The sequence below is a fragment of the Schistocerca nitens genome, chromosome 10 (genome assembly GCF_023898315.1).
Source record: "Schistocerca nitens isolate TAMUIC-IGC-003100 chromosome 10, iqSchNite1.1, whole genome shotgun sequence".
NCBI lineage: Eukaryota > Metazoa > Arthropoda > Insecta > Orthoptera > Acrididae > Schistocerca > Schistocerca nitens.
In genome coordinates, this window is record NC_064623.1 from 154,808,142 (window position 1) to 154,832,198 (window position 24,057).

Genomic DNA, 24,057 nt, shown 5'->3' on the forward strand with positions numbered 1-24,057 from the left:
CCCTTCCTTACGAACAGCTGACTGCCAGTTTAGCAGAGTATTTCGATACTCAGGTTCACATCACGGCAGCTCGTCACACGTTCTTCAGCTGTCAGGAGCTTCCATCGCAGTCTTACAGGGAGTGGATTGCTTGCCCTATGGTTCGGCCCTCGTTCGCGACATGATTCTGGTCCTGATGATGCCCTGCAAATGGATATGTTGAAGCTGACGGATCACTCCTTGGACACGTATCTGTTGGCCATTTTTGCCCAAGAACAGTCTTCCTATTCGTCTGTGGCACTCCACACCTCGTCACAGGTCTTTGCTGCACGGCCACTCCGACGTCACTTGGAGCCACAGTCACCGGAGCAGTGGCCATGCTGACGGCCCACGGTGGGCATCCCACTGCTGCCTCCTCCTCCAGTCCAGGTTATGGGCTCTTGGGCTCAGCAATGTCAGAGGTTGCCCTCCTGTAATCAATACTTTGTTTCGCACCAGCGCCACGATTGTCATTTCCGTTGGGTGGTCTATTCCGCCTGTGGGACGAAAGGTCATCAGACTGATGTTTTCCACTCCATTAATGGAGGTGGACCTCACAGTGCTGTACCCTCCAGACTTGGTCTTAGAGGATTTGCACCAGCTGCCAAGGGTGTCCTCTGTCCAGATGGTCTTCCCACACAAGGTGGTGTCCATCACTCTGATGGTCCAGATCAATGGGATTCCTCTTCATTTTCAGCTGGACACAGAGTCCTTGACTACTATTATTGATGACGACTCTCGCTGCCACTTGGGTGGTCTGACGCTCCATCCAGTTCCTTGCCCCTTGAAGAGCTTTAGTAATGACATTATCTGCATGCAGGGGTGGTTCCTGGTGCAGGTGCAGTGTCCCTCTCATGATCTCACTGCCGGAGTTTTCATCCTACTGGCCCCTACAGCCACTAATCTGTTGGGGATGGATCTTTTTCATTCTCTTGTCCTTGAGATCCGTGATTTGGCCCCAGCAGTCCAAACTGTGTCCCCTGACACTCTTTTACAGGAGCTTTTCGATTTCTTCCCCGATGTCTTCTCTGATGCTTCTCCGGAGGTGTCCGATTTAGAAGTGCATGTCGAACTACTTCCCCTGCCGGTTCCCAAGTTTCACAAGGCTCGTTCAGTGCCTTTAGTTCTGCGAGACGCCCTACACAAGGAACTGAGTCACCTCGAGGAGGCAGGAGTGTGTGTCATCCTCGAAAAATTGAATGGGTCCCTCCACATATGTGCCGATTTTAAGGCCACTGTCAATGCCCAGTCTATCATTGACTCTTACCCTATCCCAAAGGCTGATGATATTCTGTCCAAGTTGGCAGGTGGAAAGATCTTTGCCAAGATTGATCTTAGGGAAGCATACCTCCAACTGCTGGTCAACGCTCCCTTTCAAGAGGTCCTCGTCATCAGTACTCCCTTTGCGCTCTTCTGGTACAACCACCTGCCCTTTGGGATCGCCAGCACTCCAGCCATCTTGCAACACTTTAGCAATCTGAGAATCTTCGATGACATTTTGAGGTTGTGCTGGCTGCAGGGTTGCAGTGCAACAGGGCCAAATGTCAATTTTTGTGCCACAAGTGACCTATCTCGGCCATGTCTTGAACACCACGGAAATTCGCCCAATGCCGCAATACCTTAAGGCCTTTCAGCAGTTCCCACCACCGACAAACGTCTCCCGGCTCTAATCCATCTTGAGACAACTCACCTATTATCTGCGTTTCATTCCACATGCTGCGGCTCTGGCGGAGCCTCTGCATTGCCTGCTTCGCAAGAATGTTCCCTGGACCTGGTCACCAGAATGTGAATGAGCTTTCCAGCATCTTAAATCTGCTCTTCTCGCTGCACGGTGCCCCGTTCTATACGACCCTGCCAAGCCTTTATTTTGGACACTGATGCATTGGATTACCACATGCACAGTACAACAAGCACATCGAGAAGGAGGCCTTAGTCATCATTTTTCAATTCAAGAAGTTACATGCCTTCAGCTACGGCCCCTGGTTCATGCTCTACTCGGACCACAAGCCCTTGGTCTCCGTGTTTGGCACTACATCTGCCATCGCTACCTGGACTGCTCGCCGCCTGCAGCAGTGGGCATTGTTTCTTGCAGGGTACACCTACGACATCCATTACCATGCCACAGCCCTCCATACCAACGCCGATCTTCTTTTTCGACTTCCTGTGGGGGTGGTTTCCGACTTCCATGCTGATTGAGTTTCTTCTTCTCATCCGGATGACGCGCCCCCCCCCCCCCCCCCCCCCCCATCATCGCCACGTTGCCGCTGAACACCCAGCTCATCGCACAGCACAAGCCGTCAGAGCCAGTTGTCCAGACGATTCTGCAAGATGTTCAACTCGGGTGGCCCTCTGACCGTCGTCAGGTGACGGACCTGGTGGTTTGGGCTTACTGGCCTCACCGCAACGACTTTTCTGCCTGTGATGGGATTCTTCTTCTCCTAGGGGACACTGATCGTTTGCATATCGTGATGCCGTCCTCCCTCCATCAGTGGGTCCTCGCACTCCTACATGTTTGACACTGGGGGATCGTCCTGACAAAGTGCCTCACCTGCCAACATGTCTCTTAGTGGAGAATGGACAGTGACATCAGCCACATTGTGGGTTCCTGCTCCTCCTGTCAGTGTCAGCTGTTCGCGCCACCACAATGCCTGCTTCCATGGCCTCCAACTGCCTCCCTATGGTCCTGGCTCCATCTGGATTTTGCGGTTCCATTCCTAGGGTCCTACTGGCTCCTTTTGGTGGACGCCAGTTGTGGTTGTCTGTACATCGCATGCACGTTCTCGACGAATGTCGCTCACACCATTCGAGACTTCTCTCATTTTCACCATCGAGGGTCTACCAGAGGCGATTGTGACGGACAATGGCCCACAGTTTACGTAGACAAAGTTTACTTCCTTCTGCGCTATGTCGGGCATCGAGCTGCACTGGGTTGATTCAAAGGTTTGTCTGCACGTTTAAATCGCAGATGGCCAAACTGATTCAGCATCACTCACAGGCAACTACCATTCACCTCTTCCTGTCTACTTATCATTCTTATGGTCACGATGAGTCCTCTCTAGCAGAGAAGTTGCACGGCCACCCTCATCGGACCCCCTTGTCACTCCTGTTTGCTGCTTTCCCTCATCCAGCTGCTCCAGTCTCAGTGCAACTGCAGTTCTCTCCACAGGATCCAGTCTGGGTGTTGGTGTTTCCCAAGGGCCGCCCCTGCTGGGTTCCCACCGAGGTCTCCACACTTCTCGGCCACACCCTGGCAACTGTCATCTTCAATGACGGTTCCCTCTGTTGAAAGAACTTCGACCAGCTATGGCACTATCAAGGGCCGAGCCCAGCGCTGCAATTGTCTCCGGCGCTGCACCTTCAGTGTGAGGTCTTCCGGAAGGCTGGAGGTTCAGTGGTGTCCCTTCACCACTGCCACCGTTGCAGCCACCACTGTCGTAGTAGCCGCCAATGTTGCAGCCATCGCTGCCGCCATTGCCACTGCCACCAGATTTAGCAGAGTCCCTGTGGGTGGCCCTCTCTTATGGATGCCAATGAGTCTCCCCCAGCACCAGCACCTCTGCCGCCACATGTAGCCTCCTTCCACCAGTGGAACCTGGGACCACCACTGAGATGTGCCTTTGCCTCGCCCCTGGGAGGGGTGGGAAGGAGGACTTCTGCAGTCATCACAGATGCCTGCTGCAGCAATAACACTGCACACACACCAGCGATGTGGGTTGCCGACCCCACTGTGAAGTCTGGCTGATGCAAGAGTTTTTACAAGCAAGTACCACAGTTGACAACAAACACACAGCGATGCATCAACCAGCAGCACAGGAAGGGGGCACAACTGTCAATCACGTGGGTGCAAATAGTCCCAGAAATTTCCTTCCACCCGGAACTATATAAACCAACGCCTGGCCGTTTAGCAGGCAGTTCTCGACTTGCTGAGTGTGGAGAAGATCGGCCGGTCCAGTGCCACCTCGACCATCCTCTCTTCCGCAACTATTGGTATACATCACTTCCATCGTGTTAGGCTATCTACCAGCTGCTAACACCCGACATCGACATGGAATAGTTGTATGGGTATAGAGTCGAAGGGAACTCTGATTATAGGAATTAGTTGTTATTTGCTTGATCCGCACAAGCGATCCTTATTGTTTTCTGAATTTGAAGAGTGTGTTACTGTTGGTGGTTTATTGTACACTGCTGGCACTGCAACACCAAGAAAGACGAGAGGTAGCACAACAAAATTTATTTTGTAGATAACATGTTGACCAAGTATCAAATGATTACGTTTACAGACGTCTGTGACGTGGTTCCTGCCAGAATCAGTAGCCAGAGTAACCGCCATTGTTGGAGATCACCGCTGCCACACGTCTCGGCATTGAGTCAAAGAGACGTTGGATGTGTTCCTGGGGTACAGCAGCCCAAGCAGCTTCCACACGTTGCCAAAGATCATCTGGTGTGGCAGCTGGGGATGTAATCTGGGTCACTCGTTGAGCAACCATGGACCACATGTTTTCTATCGGCGAAAGATCCGGAGAGCGAGCCGGCCAGGGAAGCAATTCAATCTGGTTATTGACGAAGAACCTTTGGACAATGCGTGCCACGTGTGGTCGCGCATTATCCTGTTGAAATATGGCTGTGGCCGAGCCCTGAAGGTAAGGAAGGACAACTGGCTCCAGCACCTCGGATATGTAGCGCCGGCTATTTAAAGTACCGGCAATGCGTACTAGAGGCGTGCGAGAGTAATATCCAATACCGCCCCATACCATAATACCCGGTGCAAGACCAGTGTGGCGGTGCATAATGCAGCTGTCCAGCATCCTCTCTCAACGGTGTCTCCACACTCGAATCAGACCATCGTGGTGCTGCAGACAGAAGCGTGCCTCGTCAGTAAAGACAATGTCATTCCATTCTGCCGTCCACATCCGTCTGTCATCACACCACTGGCGACGGAGACGTCTGTGGTTCTGCGTCAATGGTAGACGAAGCAATGTACGTCTTGCGGACAGACCACTCTGCTGTAAACGGCGTCGAATGGTACGCGCAGACACTGGTTGATGCGTTACAGACGCAATGTGCTGTGCTACGGTTCGGGATGTCACTGAGCGATCCGTCACTGCCATGCGCACAATTTGCCTATCAGCACGTGCAGTGGTGCACCGAGGTGAATGCGATCGACCACGTCGGTCTGTCGTACCCTCCTGCATCCAACGGTCACATATCCGCATTACAATGGTTTCGTCCAACACGACTAGCGATTTCTCTGTATGATAATCCACTATCTCGGTAAGCCACTATCCTTCCTCTGTCGAACTCGGATACTTGATCAAAAGATGTTCGCTGTTGTCTACAGGGCATAACTGATCGTCTTGTGAAACAACCACAAGGTAAAAACACGTGCCAAACGTACACTCGTCGAAATCGCCAAGCCTTAAATGGCGCTATGAGGTGGCACCACAGGCGCGCGTGATGTGCGTCTGCGCTGAAATTCTAATCAGTTGCATATCTCATCGCTGCAAACCCATGGTGTAAATTTCACTTGATTTGGATGCTTCCTTCAGGGTGTTGCATTTACGGTGGCCAGCAGTGTAGTTTCCTTAATAAAAAAAATGTTGACAAAACGAGTTGGTTCTTGCTCTGTAGATTTAGCAGTGACAGGAAAACAAAAGTAGAAATGCTTAACTCTGTTTTCAAATGTTTGTTTACAAAGGAAAACTCAGAAGGTTTGCCCCAATTGTCGTGCCACTAAAATACACATGAAATTGATATTAGCGCCAATGGCACTGAGAAACAGATGAAATCGTTGAAACTAAACCAAGCTCCATGGCCCATTGGAATGTCTACCACATCTTACAGCGAATTTTCAGCTGAGTTAGCCCCTCTGTTAACTGCAGTCTTCCATAGGTCCCATGAACAAAAACCTGTACCCAATAGTTGGAAGAAAGCACAGGTCACACTCATACAAAAGAAGAATAGCAGGAGTGATCCACAGAAATACTGTCCAATATCCTTGAAGTCCATTTCGTGTAGAATCTTAGAACATATTCTGAGCTCAAACATAATGAGGTGTCTCAAACAGAATTAGCTCCTCTATTTTAAAAACATCAGTCATGTAATTTCCAACTCACACTTTTCTCACATGAAATTCTGAAAGCTATGGATCGAGGCAGTCTGGCAGATGAAGTATTTCTTTGATTTTCAAAAAGCATTTGACTCAGTGCCACACCTATGCTCATTACCAAAAATATGATTGTATGGGGTATCAAGCAAAATTAGTGACTGGATTGAGGATGTCTTGGTAGGGAGGATGCAGAAAGTTATCTTCAATGGAGACTCACTTACAGGTGTGGAGGTAACTTTAGGTGTACTTAAGGGAAATGTGTTGGGTGCCTTGCTGTTCATGTTATATATTAATGAATTTGTCGACAATATCAATAGTAACCTCAGACTTTTCGCAGATGATGCTTTTATCTATAATTAAATACAGTCTGAAAGAAATGCACAAATATTGAATCAGATCTTGATAAGATTTCAAAATGGTGCAAAAATTCACAACTTGCATTAAATGTTCAAAAATGTAAAAATAAGCACTTCAAAAAATGAAAAGTATTGTCTTGTGATTATGATATCAAGGAATCACAACTGGAATTGGTATTGTCATACAAATACCTGGGTGTAACAGTAGGAACATGAAACGGAATGATTACATAGGCTCAGTCATGGGTACCATGGATAACAGATATTGGTTTACTGATAGAGTACTAGGGAAATGCAGTCAGTCTGCAAAGGAGACTGCTTACAAATCCATTGCGTGACCCATCCTAGAATATTGCTAAAGTGTGTCGGATACACACCAGATAACACTGACAAGGGATACTGAACATATACAGAGAAAGGCTGCATGAATGGTCATCTGTGGGAGAGTGTCACAGAGATGTTGAAAGAAATGAGCCGCCATACTCTTGAAAATACATGTAAACTCTCCCAAGGAAGCCTACTTTCAGGAACCAGCTATGAATGATGACTCTAGGGATAAATCACCACACTCTATACAGGGTGAGTCACTATTGCCACCAAAAATAGCTCTGGAAGTACAATAGGAGCTGAAAAGTTTGTGGGACAAACTTGAATGGGACAACGGGGGCCATAATACGACATTGGGTTTTTGTTGCTAGGTGGGGTCACTTCAGAGATCTGAAGGTCAACTTTGTTTTCTTAAATGGGATGCTATAGTTTGGTACTTATTTTCTGATAGCAGCTATCGAGATGAATCCAATGACGTGTTACCGTAAGGTCTTTGAAGGTCAACAAAGGTCACAAAGGCTGCATGAACGTTCATTTACAGAAGGTGTTAGAAGTGATGACCATTGGTATCAATGCAGTGCAGCAATCTTCTTATCATGGACTGAGTGGTATTCCTTATCACATCGGCACTTATCGAAGCACATGCTCTGACAATTTTCTCTCATATATCTGTAGGTGTAGTTGGGATGTTTTTATAAACCATGTCTTTTACAAATCCACGAAACAAGAAATCCAGTGGCGTCAAGTCTGGTGAACAAGCTGGCCACAACATCTCCTCTGTGTCCAGTCCAACAATTAGGGAACTGTCTTTGCATTTCATTTCTAGCCATCAGTGAAAAATGTGCAAGACGCCCACGTGTTGATATCACATTCTGTTTCCTGTTCCTAGAGGTATTTCTTCCAATAACAGACATAATGTTTCTTGCAGGAATGTGGTGTACTTCCTACCATTAAGATTTCCTTCAATGAAATAGGGGCCTATAATTCTGTTCTCCAGAACCCCACAGCATAATTTCAATGGCCATGGTTTTTGGTGTGCAGCTTTCTGCAGCAAACATGGACTTCCAGTTGCCCAATAATGCATGTTATGCAAATTAACATTTCCATGGTTCGTGAATGTAGCCTCATCAGTAAATAAAATCAAATTAAGAAATGTCATCCCTCTGAATCTGAAGTTGAGCCCATTGGCAGAATTCAATGTGACACATACAATCCGTACCAGTTAATTCTTGGTGGAGACTGATATGGTAAGGATGACATTTATGGTGATGCAGAACACAAACAACGTGACTCCAGCTCATGCCAGATTCCCTTGTGACATGAACTAACATAAGGATCTTGAACCACAGTGGCAAGAGTAGCAATTCCCATTTCCTCGTTAGTAACTTTCCTTTGCCAGATATGTTTCCAGTGCATTAAAGATCCAGTTGTTCTCAATTTATCATACACATATTTAAATGTATGACTTGTAGGGTAAGTACATTGAGGATATCCTTCAGCGTATAAGTCTCTGGCTCTCACTGAAATTTGTTGGCATTCTCCATAAAGGAGAAGCATATTGACTTGTTCTTTGAAGGAATACAACATTAACATTTGCTTGATACGATGATACTAGTCTTACCTTCATATTAATGCTGCACTACGAAACTGTTGAACGGTGTTTACATGTCAATGGCATGTTAGATGGATATGCCTTATTTGGTAAATATTTACCACTAGCACAATATAGGAGAGAGAACTGTCAGAGCATGTGCTTCGATAAGTGCTGAAGTGATAAGGAATACCACTCAATCCATTATAAGAAGATTGCAGCACTGCATTGATACCAATGGTCATCACTTCGAACACCTTCTGTAAATGGAAGTTCATGCCACCTTTTTGACCTCCGTTGACCTTCAAAGACCTTACTGTTACACATCATTGGATTCGTCTCAATAGCCATATCAGAAAATAAGTATCAAACTATAGAATTCCATTTAAAAGAACTAAGCTGACCTTCATATCTCTTACGTGACCCCACCTAGCAACAAAAGCCAACATCAATTATGGGCCCTGTTGTCCCATGCAAGGTTGGTCCCACAAAGGTTTCAGCTACTATCATACTTCCGGAGTTATTCTAGGTGGCAATAGTTAGTGACTCACCCTGTATATTGCTCCCATGGGGATCATGAGGACAAAGTCAGGCTAATTACAGCATGCATAGAGACATTTAAACATTTATTCTTCCAATAGTCCATACAGGAATGCAATGGGTAAAAGCTCTAATAACTGGTATAGTTGGATGTACACTTTGCCATGCATTCCACAGTGATTTGCAGAGTATGTATGTAAATCCAGACGGTATAAATTTTCATAGTTTCATTAGAAGGCCAAGTTGGAGGTGAAAGCATGGGAAAACCAAGCAAGTTTCAGGTCTAAAATTCTTACATGAAGGTCTGTATTGCAGCACAGTTATGATACAGATTCAGCCACCAGTGTGTGTTGTCAGGAAGTTGTATGCAGGCCTGTACTCAAGATTATGACGGTTGTTTCCTCTAGTGTCCATGGGTATCATATGTGATACCTCTGGTATAAAATTTTGTTACGCGTTTTTCGATTGCTTGGGTGAGAGCACCTGCCGGTATCACAGAGTATACAGTCAGTGCGTTCTGTTCATCATTTGTTTAAGCTTCTTCACGCCATCCCGACAGGTGGCAGCAGCAGCTGGAAAGGGAGTGTTATGATGGCATGCACCATGTCGGGAATTAAAAAAGGTAAATATTCTTATCTTTTGCAATTTCACACATTTAGAAGCATATTTATATTTGCAAATGGTTCATTTATCCTGTAAATAAATATCTCTACCAAAAAACTATTCTTCATGAACAAAATGTTCTACTTAATTGCAGGTATCATCCTTGATACCTCGGGACTCTATTACTATAAATCTCCTCTCATTGTTTACTTGGTTATAGTGGTGCGTGTGTTTGTTTCTTCATGTTCTACTGTTTGCTGTCATTATCCTGTATTAAATGACCTCTTTCCCTTACATGTAAATATATTGGGTATTTATTGTATTTCTCTAATGAAAATAATGAACTGAGTAATCCCATTTTTCCCTGCTGTAGGGCTAACTGATGAAGAAATAGCAGAACTTTTGACAGTGGAAGATTCAAATGCTTTTGAATTTGAACTGTCTGAAAAAGAAGATGAGCTTGATATAGCTGTCAGATTGTAAGGTAACAGGGGATAATAAGGAACTCTTTCAAGTAATTTAAAATTTAAAGCACGGCAGCAGAGATAATATGCTGGGCAAAATAGACCGGAAAATACTTGTTTGTGTTTTGATGGACGTTGTAGTTCCGTTGGAGAGTGTTTTGGTTTTCTTTTAATTGCAACGAATTATATAAGTGTGGTGATAATTTGTAAAATTATATAATGTATTTAGATTTAAGTATTTAAATATTATAAAATATTGTAAACGAATTGTGGCCATGTTTAGCAATTATTTGACTACTGTGGTGTCATGTGACCCGACTCAGGACTGTGGATGTGAGCGGGAAAATCGGGGTCTTTGGTCGTTGGCAGTTGTGGTGGTGAGTTGGGAGCGGCAAAGTGCCGCGAGTGCAAGCATGGATGCCAGGGTATGCGAAGGAACAAAGTGAAAGTGTGTGGGTGTGAGACAAACAGTGTACGAATTGCACTGATTATTATTTGTGAACTTAAAAATGCATGGCCACAAAGTTAAAGTGTTTCTTTTGAATAAATAAGTTTCAATCTGAACGTGTATAGTTCAATTCACTGCTCTTCAAAAGCCAGCCAATATCAGACTCAATAATAGGGGCGCAAATGCAACTGTTTACTACCAACCCCCTTTACAGATGAGCCACGTGAAAAATAGGTAGTAAACGAGCCCGAGTTCAGTTGCAAGATCACAAACTCCATCAGCTGATGAGTCATCATCTGAATCAGATGACGATGGGGTACCTTTGAGTGAGATCCAACACAGAGGTGCAAAATGGAGACACACAACAGAGTAAGTAGTTGCTAGATACAAATCTGTATGGCATGTTTAATGTATAGTTTGCAAAGATTTATGTTATTTTACTTTAATTTCTATGTTTAATCCTGAATAACCAGAATTTGCAACACCTGAAATTCCAACTGTGAAGTCACCATTGAATTCACACAATATACTGATCAAACATTGTTTGATGATATGGCTTATTATATAAGTTTACGTCATGGTACACTAACAGGGAAGTCAATGGACTGTAGTGGAACAGAATTAAGAAAGTTATGGTGGGTTAGTATGCTGATCGCATTACTGGGGTTTCCTAGATTGAGAATGTGTTGGAATTATCCACTGATTGCAGATACAATTAGCAGGGACAGGATTTACTTGATAAGAAATAATTTTAAACTGGTTAATGACAATGCTGTATTAGAGGAAACCAAACAAAGTGACAGTTATTGGAAGATACAACCACTCCTTGACAGACTAAGAAATGCATTTCGAAATCATTCCCAACCAACTCATGTGTGTATAGATGAGCAGATGATACCATTTACAGGTCAAGTAAGAACAAGACAGTATGTTAGGGGTAAACCTCACCCAGTTGGCTTGAAGAACTTTGTGCTAGCTTCATCCAGTGGTGTACTACATAACTTTTTGCTATACCAAGGAAGGAGTAAAGATATCACGTCTGGAAAAATTCCAGTACTTGACAACCTTGATATTGGAAGGTTGTGTTGTTCTAAAGCTTTCAGATTCCTTGCCACCTGGGTCACTAATATACATCGATAGATGTTTCACATCTGTCCCCTTACTAGATAGTCTCCTAACTCATGGACCAATCTTAGCAACTGGGACTAACATGGCTAATCGTCTTCCAAAAGCTGTAAATTACAAGAGAAATTTAGATTTGAAAAGGGAGGGCAGAAGTTCTTTTGAACAGGTTGTCAGGAGTGATGAAAAAATAGCTGCAATGAAATGGTTTGACAATAAACCTATTTACATTGCATCTTCTGCTTTTGGTGTTCATCCCACTGCCCAAAATTTAACGTTGGTCAAAGAAAGATAAGGTTTATGTCCAAATGCTGTTACAAAATATAACAAATATATGGGTAGTGTGGATCTCCTGGATAGGGTACTGGGAAAATATGCAATGAGAAGCAGAACTAACAAATGGACAATACGTGTGATCCACCACTTCATAGATTTTGCTGTTGCAGCAGCTTGGCTAGAATATAGGCAAGCAATGAAAAGTAATAAATTTATGAGAAAAGACATCGTCCAATATCAAGCTTGATCAGACTCGAGCAATGATGGTGAGGGAGATGATGACAAAGGTCCACCAGCAAAACAAGCAAGAGCACCAAAAGCTTTACCATATTTGCCGTTCAGGGTATCAAATGCTAAGCACATACCTCAGATGATGAACAACATATAGAAAAATAGGTCAGAATGCAGGTTAGGGGGTTGTAGATGTCTAATGTTTGTACAATGTAGCACATGTCAAATGTCCCTGTGCTTTACATCTGAAAGAAATTGTTTTGATCTTTTTCACAAGAAGTGAATTTGAACTTATGTTACATTTCTCACACAAAAACAGGATTATTTTATAACTTAAGAATAATTTTGTTGTAACACTCATATGTATTACTTTTTATTAACATATACCACAGGATCACATATGATACCATCTGAAAAATATGTGTAGAAATGAAAATAAAATTTTTCTCTGCATTTTTGACTTATTTGTGTCCTTATCACTTGTGAAAATCAGTTTCAATAAAATTAGACATCGGACCAACTTTCAGGACTCTAGAGGGTACAGGGTGTAACAAAAAGGTGTGGCCAAACTTTTAGGAAACATTTATTACTCATAGATGAAGTAAATATGTTATATGGATATAGATCCACAAACACTTTACTTGTATACTAGTGTTCATTTCCTGCAGCTCTTTAACACATTAATCATGGGATAAATAGGAAAAGAAAATATCAGCAAAGTATGAAACAGTTTTGTATACGTAATGTTCAAATTGCCCTCTGTTAGCCAGGATACATGCATAAACCTGCTGACACACTGAATCCCAAATGTGCTAATGTATCACTGGAGAATTGGGTATTGTTTCAGAGCCTTCCACAGTATGAGCACAAAGACTCAGTAGATCTTGCACCTGGGTTTCATACACAAGAGATTTCAGATAGCACAACAAATAAAAGTCAAGTCAGTTTAGGTCTGGAGAGTATGGAGCCCAAGGAATTGGCCCACCTCCCTCTGTCGTGAAATCTGTTATTTAGAATCCTATGAACATTAACACTGAAATGAGGAACAGCTCAGTCATGCATCAAGCACATGTTCTGATTCACTAGGTACATGTTCTGGCAGAACAAATGGAGTATTCTCCGAGTAAGTATGGTATGTTTCTCTGTTGAGTCTGGATTTAAGAACATGGTGCCCTTAAAAACAGTCACAGACAAAGCCATCCCAAACACTGAAAGAATGTCTTTGTTGATGATGTGACTGCACAATTACATGAGGATGACTGACAGCATATAATAAGGAATAGGAGAGGACCCAAAATTGAACCTCATGGTTCATCATTTCTCCCTTGTCACTAAATATTTTTTGCCTTCCACATTGTTTCAGTTCAGCACAACTTCTTGCATTCTTTTTGTTGAGTATGATTCAAACCAGTTGTGTTTCCCATGATTCATGTCATTTTGAAGAAAGTAGAAAATGAGCTTTAACATGGTAATAAAACATTTCTGGACCCATGTCCATGTAACACAGTTTATTCTTCTATGCATGAGGAATGGTTCATGAAACTTTGGCCATACTTTTTTGGTACACTCCGTACATGGATAGGGGGCTGTCCTGGTACACCATGCGCTGTTGCCAATTTTCCCTTCCTTTACTGCAGAGGGGACAGGAGAGGCAGTGGAGTAAAGTCCATTATCATGAGCTCTTTGCACTAATGTCCAAAGCTCTCCACAGTGTCTCACGAAGACACTCACACACAATTACAGTCACCTACACTTATCAGATATCCTTATGCACACGCTCTCATTCTCAGCAAAAGGAAGGTGCCTGTGAGCACAAAGGGTTGGGAAAGCCTTTCTAATTAGGTGGCTGGACTTGCCAGTTGGGCTCTCCCACCCATTTATAACACACAACACCTTTTTTGAGTCGTTGTTGTTGTTGTTGTCTTCAGTCCTGAGACTGGTTTGATGCAGCTCTCCATGCTACTCTATCCTGTGCAAGCTTCTTCATCTCACAGTACTTACTGCAACCTACATCCTTCTGAATATGCTTAGTGTATTCATCTCTTGGTCTCCCTCTACGATTTTTACCCTCCACGCTGCCCTCCAATGCTAAATTTGTGATCCCTTGACACCTCAGAACATGTCCTACCAACCGGTCTCTTCTTCTTGTCAAGTTGTGCCACAAACTCCTCTTCTCCCCAATTCTATTCAATACCTCCTCATTAGTTATGTGATCTACCCATCTAATCTTCAGCATTCTTCTGTAGCACCACATTTCGAAAGCGTCCATTCTCTTCTTGTCCAAACTATATATCGTCCATGTTTCACTTCCATACACGGCTACACTCCATACAAATACTTTCAGAAACGACTTCCTGACACTTAAATCTATACTCGATGTTAACAAATTTCTCTTCTTCAGAAACACTTTCCTTGCAATTGCCAGTCTACATTTTTATCCTCTCTACTTCGACCATCATCAGTTATTTTGCTCCCCAAATAGCAAAACTCCATTACTACTTTAAGTGTCTCATTTCCTAATCTAATTCCCTCAGCATCACCCGACTTAATTTGACTACATTCCATTATCCTCATTTTGCTTTTGTTGATGTTCATCTTATATCCTCCTTTCAAGACACTGTCCATTCCGTTCAACTGCTCTTCCAAGTCCTTTGCTGTCTCTGACAGAATTACAATGTCATCGGCGAACCTCAACGTTTTTATTTCTTCTCCATGGACTTTAATACCTACTCTGAATTTTTCTTTTGTTTCCTTTACTGCTTGCTCAATATACAGATTGAATAACATTGGGGAGAGGCTACAACCCTGTCTCACTCCCCTCCCAACCACTGCTTCCCTTTCATGCCCCTCGTCTCTTATAACTGCCATCTGGTTTCTGTACAAATTGTAAATAGCCTTTCGCTCCCTGTATTTTACCCCTGCCACCTTTAGAATATGAAAGAGAGTATTCCAGTCAACATTGTCAAACACTTTCTCTAAGCCTACAAATGCTAGAAATGTAGGTTTGCCTTTCCTTAATCTATTTTCTAAGATTTGTCGTAGGGTCAGTATTGCCTCACGTGTTCCAACATTTCTGTGGAATCCAAACTGATCTTCGCCGAGGTCGGCTTCTATCAGTTTTTCCATTTGTCTGTAAAGAATTCGCGTTAGTATTTTGCAGCTGTGACTTATTAAACTGATAGTTCGGTAATTTTCACATCTGTCAACACCTGCTTTCTTTGCGATTGGAATTATTATATTCTTCTTGAAGTCTGTGGGTATTTCCCCTGTCTCATACATCTTGCTCACCAGATGGTAGAGTTTTGTCAGGACTGGCTCTCCCAAGGCCGTCAGTAGTTCCAATGGAATGTTGTCTACTCCCGGGGCCTTGTTTCGACTCAGGTCTTTCAGTGCTCTGTCAAACTCTTCACGCAGTATCGTATCTCCCATCTCATCTTCATCTACATCCTCTTCCATTTCCATAATATTGTCCTCAAGTACTTCGCCCTTGTATAGACCCTCTATATACTCCTTCCAACTTTCTGCTTTCCCTTCTTTGTTTAGAACTGGGTTGCCATCTGAGCTCTTGATATTCATACAAGTGGCTCTCTTTTCTCCAAAGGTTTCTTTAATTTTCCTGTAGGCAGTATCTATCTTACCCCTAGTGAGATAAGCCTCTACATCCTTACATTTGTCCTCCAGCCATCCCTGTTTAGCCATTTTGCACTTCCTGTCAATCTCGTTTTTGAGACGTTTGTATTTCTTTTTGCCTGCTTCATTTGCTGCATTTTTATATTTTCTCCTTTCATCAATTAAATTCAATATTTCTTCTGTTACCCAAGGATTTCTATTAGCCCTCGTCTTTTTACCTACTTGATCGTCTGCTGCCTTCACTACTTCATCCCTCAGAGCTACCCATTCTTCTTCTACTGTATTTCTTTCCCCCATTCCTGTCAATTGTTCCCTTATGCTCTCCCTGAAACTCTGTACAACCTCTGGTTCTTTCAGTTTATCCAGGTCCTGTCTCCTTAAATTCCCACCTTTTTGCAGTTTATTCAGTTTTAATCTACAGTTCATAACCAATAGATTGTGGTCAGAGTCCACATCCGCCCCTAGTAAGATATTAAAAAGCTCCTTTCTTCTATAAAGTAAGAAACTGAAACTTCCTGCGAAAAATTAATAATTATCTCATTAGCCCCTCTTTTCTTCAAAGTATCTGAACCTCTAAATTAGGGGTGTCAAATTTCTTAGTGGCTGCAAGGCAAGTAGCAGCATTTGTTATAAGGCTGTTTGGCAAATGATGATGCACTATCAGCTGACAAATCAAGCATTACCTGGGTATTCACCTTACCAATTTTATATTAGAAATAAAAACAGAAATGTAACTGTATTTGTAATGCAGTATCAAAAAATTTCATTTCCGTGTATTTGTGGAAATTGTTTCATCCAGACTTGTGGAAATTGTTTCATCCAGCCTCGTCATCGATCTTTTTGTGTCTAGGAAACCTGCATACTCGATTTGCTAGACAAACAATCAAACAAGTCATATTAGTGAGTTTTATTACAATTAATCAAATACAATACTTAACTTTGGCAAATACACAGATGTGTCACAAGCAAATGGCGACGTACAAAATAATCAGTCTTTGGAGTGACTGCCGATCTCTAACTGTCCTGAACTGCTGTCAAAGTTGCTATCGTTGACACTGCTATCCAAGTGGCTAATCTTGAAGCTGCTATTGAACTCGGCCATCATCAGTCGGTCACAACGCTTATGTCCTCTCCCCATAGGGACTACTGCTGCCACGTTGTACTCCTGGAGGGAGGTATGGTCAGTGTGCGACTGGCTGACTTCTTCTCACAACCTCCTCTTCCCTGTCATTCCCAAGTGATGTCCCGGCACTTGGCTTTACACCATAACAGAAACACCTTTGAAATTACAAAACATCGTACAGAGAAATATGTGTAATGTGCAAAGGTGTTAGTACAGTACCCAAATTAAGACATGTAGAATGGAAAATACAAATTCCCTGCAACATTGTTTAACTCAGAATGATCCCTGACAGTTGCAGTGGGCTGGGCACAGCAGCTTCACAAGTCTGCCTCAACTAAAAAAGGACCTAGAACAATTTTGTTAACATCTCTATGGTAATGACTCATTGTTATGATGGCTCCATAGATGGCTACTGTTTTCACTTGCAGCTTTGCAGTAGAAAGCTGGCAACAGCACTCTGAGCTATCAGGGGTGTTCTGACACTGTCTCAACTATAGTTACATGTCTCCAATGCGATTTCTTAAAAGCCTCTATAGAGGGCTATTGTTTTCACCTGCAGTCACTTGTGCTTCACAGTTGGAAGCTGTTGAAAGCACTTTCTGGTCTTGGGGACTTCCTTGTGTTGTCTTGACTGTAGGAGTGTCTTAGTTGTAAAGAATAAATGTATTAAAACGTTGTACATGATGTGCCATTTTTTCAAGCGTCTCAGTGTTTATAATGTAATATATCTAGAAATATGTGTCATACATTGATACATTTGTGTAGGTACTACACTAAATATATTGCAAACAGACTTAGTACAAAGAAGTAATAAATTTAAACATAATGCATGATATGGCAGCTTAACACACATCTCAGTGTTTATGATGTTATATCTCCTGATCATGGTGTCACACAATGATATAATTTTGTAAACACATTCAGTGACATATATGGATACTGTCTGCAAAATGTCTTGTAAACAGAGGTAGTGTCACAAAAGTAATAAATTTAAATGTCATGCACAATGTCTTAAGTGCTTATGACATCATATTTCCTGAACTACCTGTGGTAGGTTCATTTAGTGGCATATGTGGATACTGTCTGCTAAATTTGTTGTGAATAGAGTTAGTACTACAGAAGTAATAAATTTAAACATCATGGGTGGTGCAGCAGGTTTTAATGATTCTCATTGTTTATGATGTCGTATCTTCTGATCTATGATAGATATGTGGTTCTTACCCCCCACAGTGACTGTTGCTTGACTGTAAGGGATATGTTTACCTAGTTTCATTAAAATCAGTCAACTGGTTGAGGAGGACACAAACACATGCACATACATACATCCTTGTTTATACTGTATATCTGAATATAACAGAGGGAAACATTCCACGTGGGAAAAATATATCTAAAAACAAAGATGATGTGACTTACCAAACGAAAGTGCTGGCACACAAACAAACACAAACATACACACAAAATTCAAGCTTTCGCAACCAACGGTTGCTTCGTCAGGAAAGAGGGAAGGAGAGGGAAAGACGAAAGGATGTGGGTTTTAAGGAAGAGGGTAAGGAGTCATTCCAAACCCGGGAGCAGAAAGACTTATCTTAGGGGGAAAAAAGGACAGGTATACACTCGCACACACACACATATCCATCCGCACATACACAGACACAAGCAGACATTTGTAAAGGCAAAGAGTTTGGGCAGAGATGTCAGTCAAGGCGGAAGTACAGAGGGAAAGATGTTGTTGAATGCCAGGTGAGGTATGAGTGTCGGCAACTTGAAATTAGCGGAGGCTGAGGCCTGGTGGGTAAAGGGAAGAGAGTATATACTGAAGGGCAAGTACCCATCTCCAGAGTTCTGACAGGTTGGTGTTAGTGGTAAGTATCCAGATAACCCGGACAGTGTAACACTGTGCCAAGATATGCTGGCCGTGCACCAAGGCATGTTTAGCCACAGGGTGATCCTCATTACCAACAAACACTGTCTGCCTGTGTCCATTCATGCGAATGGACAGTTTGTTGCTGGTCATTCCCACATAGAAAGCTTCACAGCGTAGGCAGGTCAGTTGGTAAATCACGTGGGTGCTTTCACACGTGGCTCTGCCTTTGATCGTGTACACCTTCCGGGTTACAGGACTGGAGTAGATGCTGGTGGGAGGGTGCATGGGACAGGTTTTACACCGGGGGCGGTTACAAGGGTAGGAGCCAGAGGGTAGGGAAGGCGGTTTGGGGATTTCATAGGGATGAACCAAGAGGTTACGAAGGTTAGGTGGACGGCGGAAAGACACTCTTGGTGGAGTGGGGAGGATTTCATGAAGAATGGATCTCATTTCAGGGCAGGATTCGAGAAAGTCATATCCCTGACGCATGGATATCATGTGACACATTGCAGGTGGAGTCACAAATGATGGCAGTCAAGTTTAGGCTTTTCTGCGCACCTGCAAAACTCATTCTCTGGCAGCCTGTGATCATTTAATAACAGTTTGAGTGCTCTGCTCTGAATTTCACAGCAATTGCAAGGATTGAATGTGATTGTAGCCAGTTATTTGGTAAATTCTTATTCCATTTGTTGTGTGTTGAATTTATCCATTTGTTGTGTGTTGTCATTGCCGATGGTGCGGTAAGTGACAAATTCTATGTAAGCAAGTAAGAGACATAATTTGCCAGACACAGGCTTTGTTCAACTGCAAAGCTTGCATTTACAAGTACCACAACTGTCAGTTGTAACTGGCAATACTGCAAATCCCATCTGTTCCTCGACCTGCACAAACCACCAATGTTTGCGAATCATACAATAGTGCTGCTGATGCAATCGGATGGATGAAATAAACAAACAAACTTCAAACTGCTGGCGCCATCATCAGATGGTTTGAGCTGTGGGAGATATAGCCCAGTGCTCCCAACAAAAGCCACACCACACACTTGCAACTGAAATGCACATGGTGAAACTGAGGCCACAAAATACACCTTGTTGAGTTACCCAGTTTCAGCTTGACACACATTGGATAATGATGAACCAGCTGTTTAGCTAACCAAGGAAGATCTCTATACTTGGAATGATATGAATCTACAACTTACAACTGATGGCAAGGCAAACTTTGAGTTTCAATATGTAGGTTGAAATTCACTTCAAGATTCCATCTTTATTCATATAAAAGGTATAGTCTTGTGAAATAAAATTGATCTTTTTCAAACACCCTGTATTATAGTATATCAGCTCCACTGCTTCATAGGAGTGCTTCAAACTGTGGCTCTTTGTTGCAATACCCTGCCTGACAACAACAGTGAATACGATATTGCAGTGCCTGTGTTATTCTGAATTATAATGTAAAGTTCCTGTGGACAGTAGGCACTGTGGTGACCACAGCCATTATGAAATACTTTAAAGGTGTTTGTAATTATGAATATGGATAACCATCAGCTGTAGAATGGAATGACAACTATGAAAATTTATGCTGGACCGGGACTCGAATCCGCATTTCTCGCTTACCATTTCACTGTCCGTGCACGACTTGTCACCAGACCAAAACACCATATGCATGCATGTCCAAAGGAACTTTGCATCATAATTCATAATAACACAGGCACTGCAATGTCATAATTATCCACAGACAACGGCAAGTGACTTTTACATAAAATGTCTCACCTCTACGGTAATATACATAATGGACATGCGAGTACAGGTCATATATGCATGGTTGACAACATATGGAAGTTTGTATCTGGCTGTGAGCCACGCATGGATAGCCAAATCCGATTTAATGTGACCACTCTTGATAAGCAGGAAATCTGGTTTGAATCCCGCTCCAGCACAAATTTTCATTGTTGTCATTCTATTCTACTGCTGAAGGTTAGCCATATTCACAATTGTGGATATATTTAATGTAAAAACAGTGAAGCACTCAGAAGGCATGTTTGGATTTCGACATAACTTTGACATGTACACATCATCAGTGGGCATGTAAATGATTAGAGTTGCAATTCTCTGAGGCAGCAGAGCACATTAGTGTTGTTACCAGGCCTGGTACAGCATGAAAGAAGCATCAAAAAAGTCAGATGTTGAGTGGTTGCTGTGAAGGACACGGAGATGCCGTGTACTGGAATGAGACAATAGAGATGGGCAAACGCATTCATCCTTGGTAACTAGTTCACTGGTGATCGCTCTTTTTTGGGAACTGTTCATTGTTAGTCATTCGTCAGTCATTTGTGCTTGGTATACAGTTCTTATGAAAAACTGAAAATTAGTAACATAGGTGACTGCAGATGGAAGGCACCAAGAGGGGACACTTGCCTCTGCCCTGGAGTGCAGAGTTTTTATTCATAACAGAATTCTCACACACTTGTAATTCTTGTGAGTCCGCAAAACCTCTTGTTTAGCCAACTGTAGTGTTATGTGGCTGATCACAGTGAAATAATATGAGGTGGCACACGAAAAACTGGCCCAGAGTACAGACTGCTTGCCAATTATGCAGGATTTGTTGACCGCTATGAGCAGAATAGATAAACATGTAATAAATTAGGCAGTGAATAAATAACAAATAAGATAATGCAAACAACAACTTCAAAACAATAGATGACAATTGGTAGGCGACGATGAGCAGTCTAGTACTTGGGGTCGATTTTTCGTGCACCACCCTGTACCACTGAAATAATATTGTAGAAGTTATCATATTCTCTTTACAAAATGTGACACCAGACACTCAATTATGGAACATGAACTTCATCCGGTTGTAAGTCTTCCTTAACAATGAACATGCTCTTTTACCTTGGATAAAAAAAAAATACGGAAAATGGTCACTTGTCTGTGCCATACCAACTTCCTTTGCGTTTGCAATAACAAACATATATTGCCTTTTCACAAGTATTTCTTCCGCTTTTTATCGAAACAGTGAAGTAAGCTGATATGCCATTTTGTTACGTGGAAAGATGTATGTATTACATATCACGTAATTTTATGTAATTTACATAATTATAAAATACATTTTAACTACCGGTCTTGGACACTGAGTAGAATACAAACAGAACCAGAAGTTCAGAGCTCAAAAAAGGTTAGAAATAGATCTAGAACGGGCGTGCGCAGTGGATGTAACGAACAGCTCTATACTGAACTAACTACGAGCAGTCGGCAGTGGAACTGCGACGCGTGGCCACGCAAAGAAGGACGAGTCCGGCCGAGCGAGACCGAGACAAATGGGAATGAGACCGAGGCTGAAATGAGACCGGCCTACGTGCCGTTGCGGGAATGAGACTGACCGTTTCCCGTTCCCGGGAACTATAAGTAGAAAGCCGTGACTGAAGTGAACTGTGAAAGACTGTTCCTTAGAATTCATTCATCGCTCGTTCCGTTCATCTTTATGAACTGTTCCTTTGAACCCGTTAGTTGCAAACAACCCATATCTATTTGTCAACATCTGACAGTGTCTGAAAGGGGCCTTACTGTCATCTGCATTTGATCACATCTGACCACCACAAGGCCGGTTGACCATACTGTGCACCAAGCACATCATAACCCATTCACATCAGCACATCCCATCCAAAATCAAGCAGTGGGCCCCAGAGCCGGGTCCAGTGATTTTGTCATCCCACACGAAAATATCGAGTGCCCCCACAGTCTACTTCTTTGCATATTGAGACATAGTCAAATGGTTCCAGAATGTCATTAATCCCAGACATCTCAGTTTCATATACCACACTTAATATGTCCTTCTGATGCGAATATGTCTTTAAAAGCAGATCGAGGTATGGATTGTCAGTCAGTGAAGCAGAACTGGACCATTTACAGTGTAATACATTTTGTGTTATGACTCCAGAATTGATTTGATTTGATTTGATTTATTTCGTGTTCCGTAGGTCCAACTGTGTTGGATACACAAGGACGTGGAACGAGTCAGTTTTTTACAATTACAATCTGCTAATCTAATAGCATATAAAGAAATATGAGTACATAATTATATAAAAATTTATACAGTAAATTCTTTGGGCAGCAATACAAAAAAAGAAAATACATATTTTCTTAGAATCATTAAGACACTACAGAGAACAGATAAGGAGCACACACAGTTACAGAGCTTAGGTTAAATAAAAATCATAGTGGCATTATGTCAACTTGTATTATATAATATTAAAATATTACAATTTATTTAGTTAAAAATTCATCTAGACTGTAAAAAGCTTTTTCTAGCAAAAATATTTTTAGAGCTTTCTTAAACTCACTATTGTTATGAATCTTTGTCTTTATTTCGGGAGGAAGAGCATTGAAGAGTTTTGCTCCAGTGTAGTGGACACCCTTTTGTGCCAAGCTCAAATTTCTGAGTTCACTGTGTATGTCATTCTTCCTCCGTGTGTTATGCTCATGATAATTACTGTTTGGTTGAAATATATCTATATTTTTACAAACAAAACACATGAGAGAAAAAATATATGTCAACCAGAATAAAGTTATGTCACACACTCAGAACACATGATTTGTTCAATTTTTGTCAAGTGCAGACCAGAGGGGAGTATGCAGTGAAGAGGAAGGGACACGGTGACCGACGCAGGTAGGATACGTGATGAGGAGCAGAGTTCTTGCAGTACAAAGTGGTTCTAATTAAACTTTCACCATTTGAAAGGTCCCCGTGAGAAACAACTTGTCATAGGACAACGAAACTTTGTGGAAATGTTTGTGAGGACACGTGGAAGAGAAATAATGAATAAATCACTGTAAGCAATACTTTTTAATTTGCACACAATAGGGTAACGTTGCCAACTGCGTACAATGTTTGTATTCCAGATTACAAATGTTACTCAATGTGATGACCGTGTGCACCCATAACAGCCTGGAGGCTGCTCTACTGCTGCCCAAAACATCAGAGGTGGGATGCTGGCTACCTCCCTCGCTGTGCTCACCTTCCACCTCCACACTGCATCCAGCATTCTCAGCTATGGCAACAGTAACTTCAACATTTTGTGGTGCAATTAGACATCAGCCTCTCTTGGAAGCAGTTACCAAATCATCAGTTAATTTAAACTTCTGAATCATGTTCTTCAACCTCAGTGTGGAAGGAGGACATCTCTGTATTCCTTCAATGCCTCAGTATTCACAAATAGTAGCAGCACAGTTATTATTGCTCTCATAAAATGAATAGCTTTATGAGTAAAGCCCTGCTCACTTCAGACCCGTGTTTGCTGTCTGCACTGGTAATATCCTCTGACACTTGGGTTTCAACCCTGTGCTGCCACACCAATACTGGCACCTA

The 24,057-nt window shown here is 42.5% G+C and overlaps 1 protein-coding gene across 1 annotated transcript; it reads left to right on the plus strand.

The window, feature by feature from the left end:
* The first annotated feature begins 559 nt into the window (after nucleotides 1-559).
* On the plus strand, nucleotides 560-10,024 carry LOC126209953 (uncharacterized). The gene is made up of 2 exons (XM_049939068.1): nucleotides 560-1,580; nucleotides 9,915-10,024. Exons 1-2 carry the CDS (start codon nucleotides 560-562, stop codon nucleotides 10,022-10,024), a joined length of 1,131 nt encoding a protein of 376 aa, XP_049795025.1.
* The last annotated feature ends 14,033 nt before the right edge of the window (nucleotides 10,025-24,057 follow it).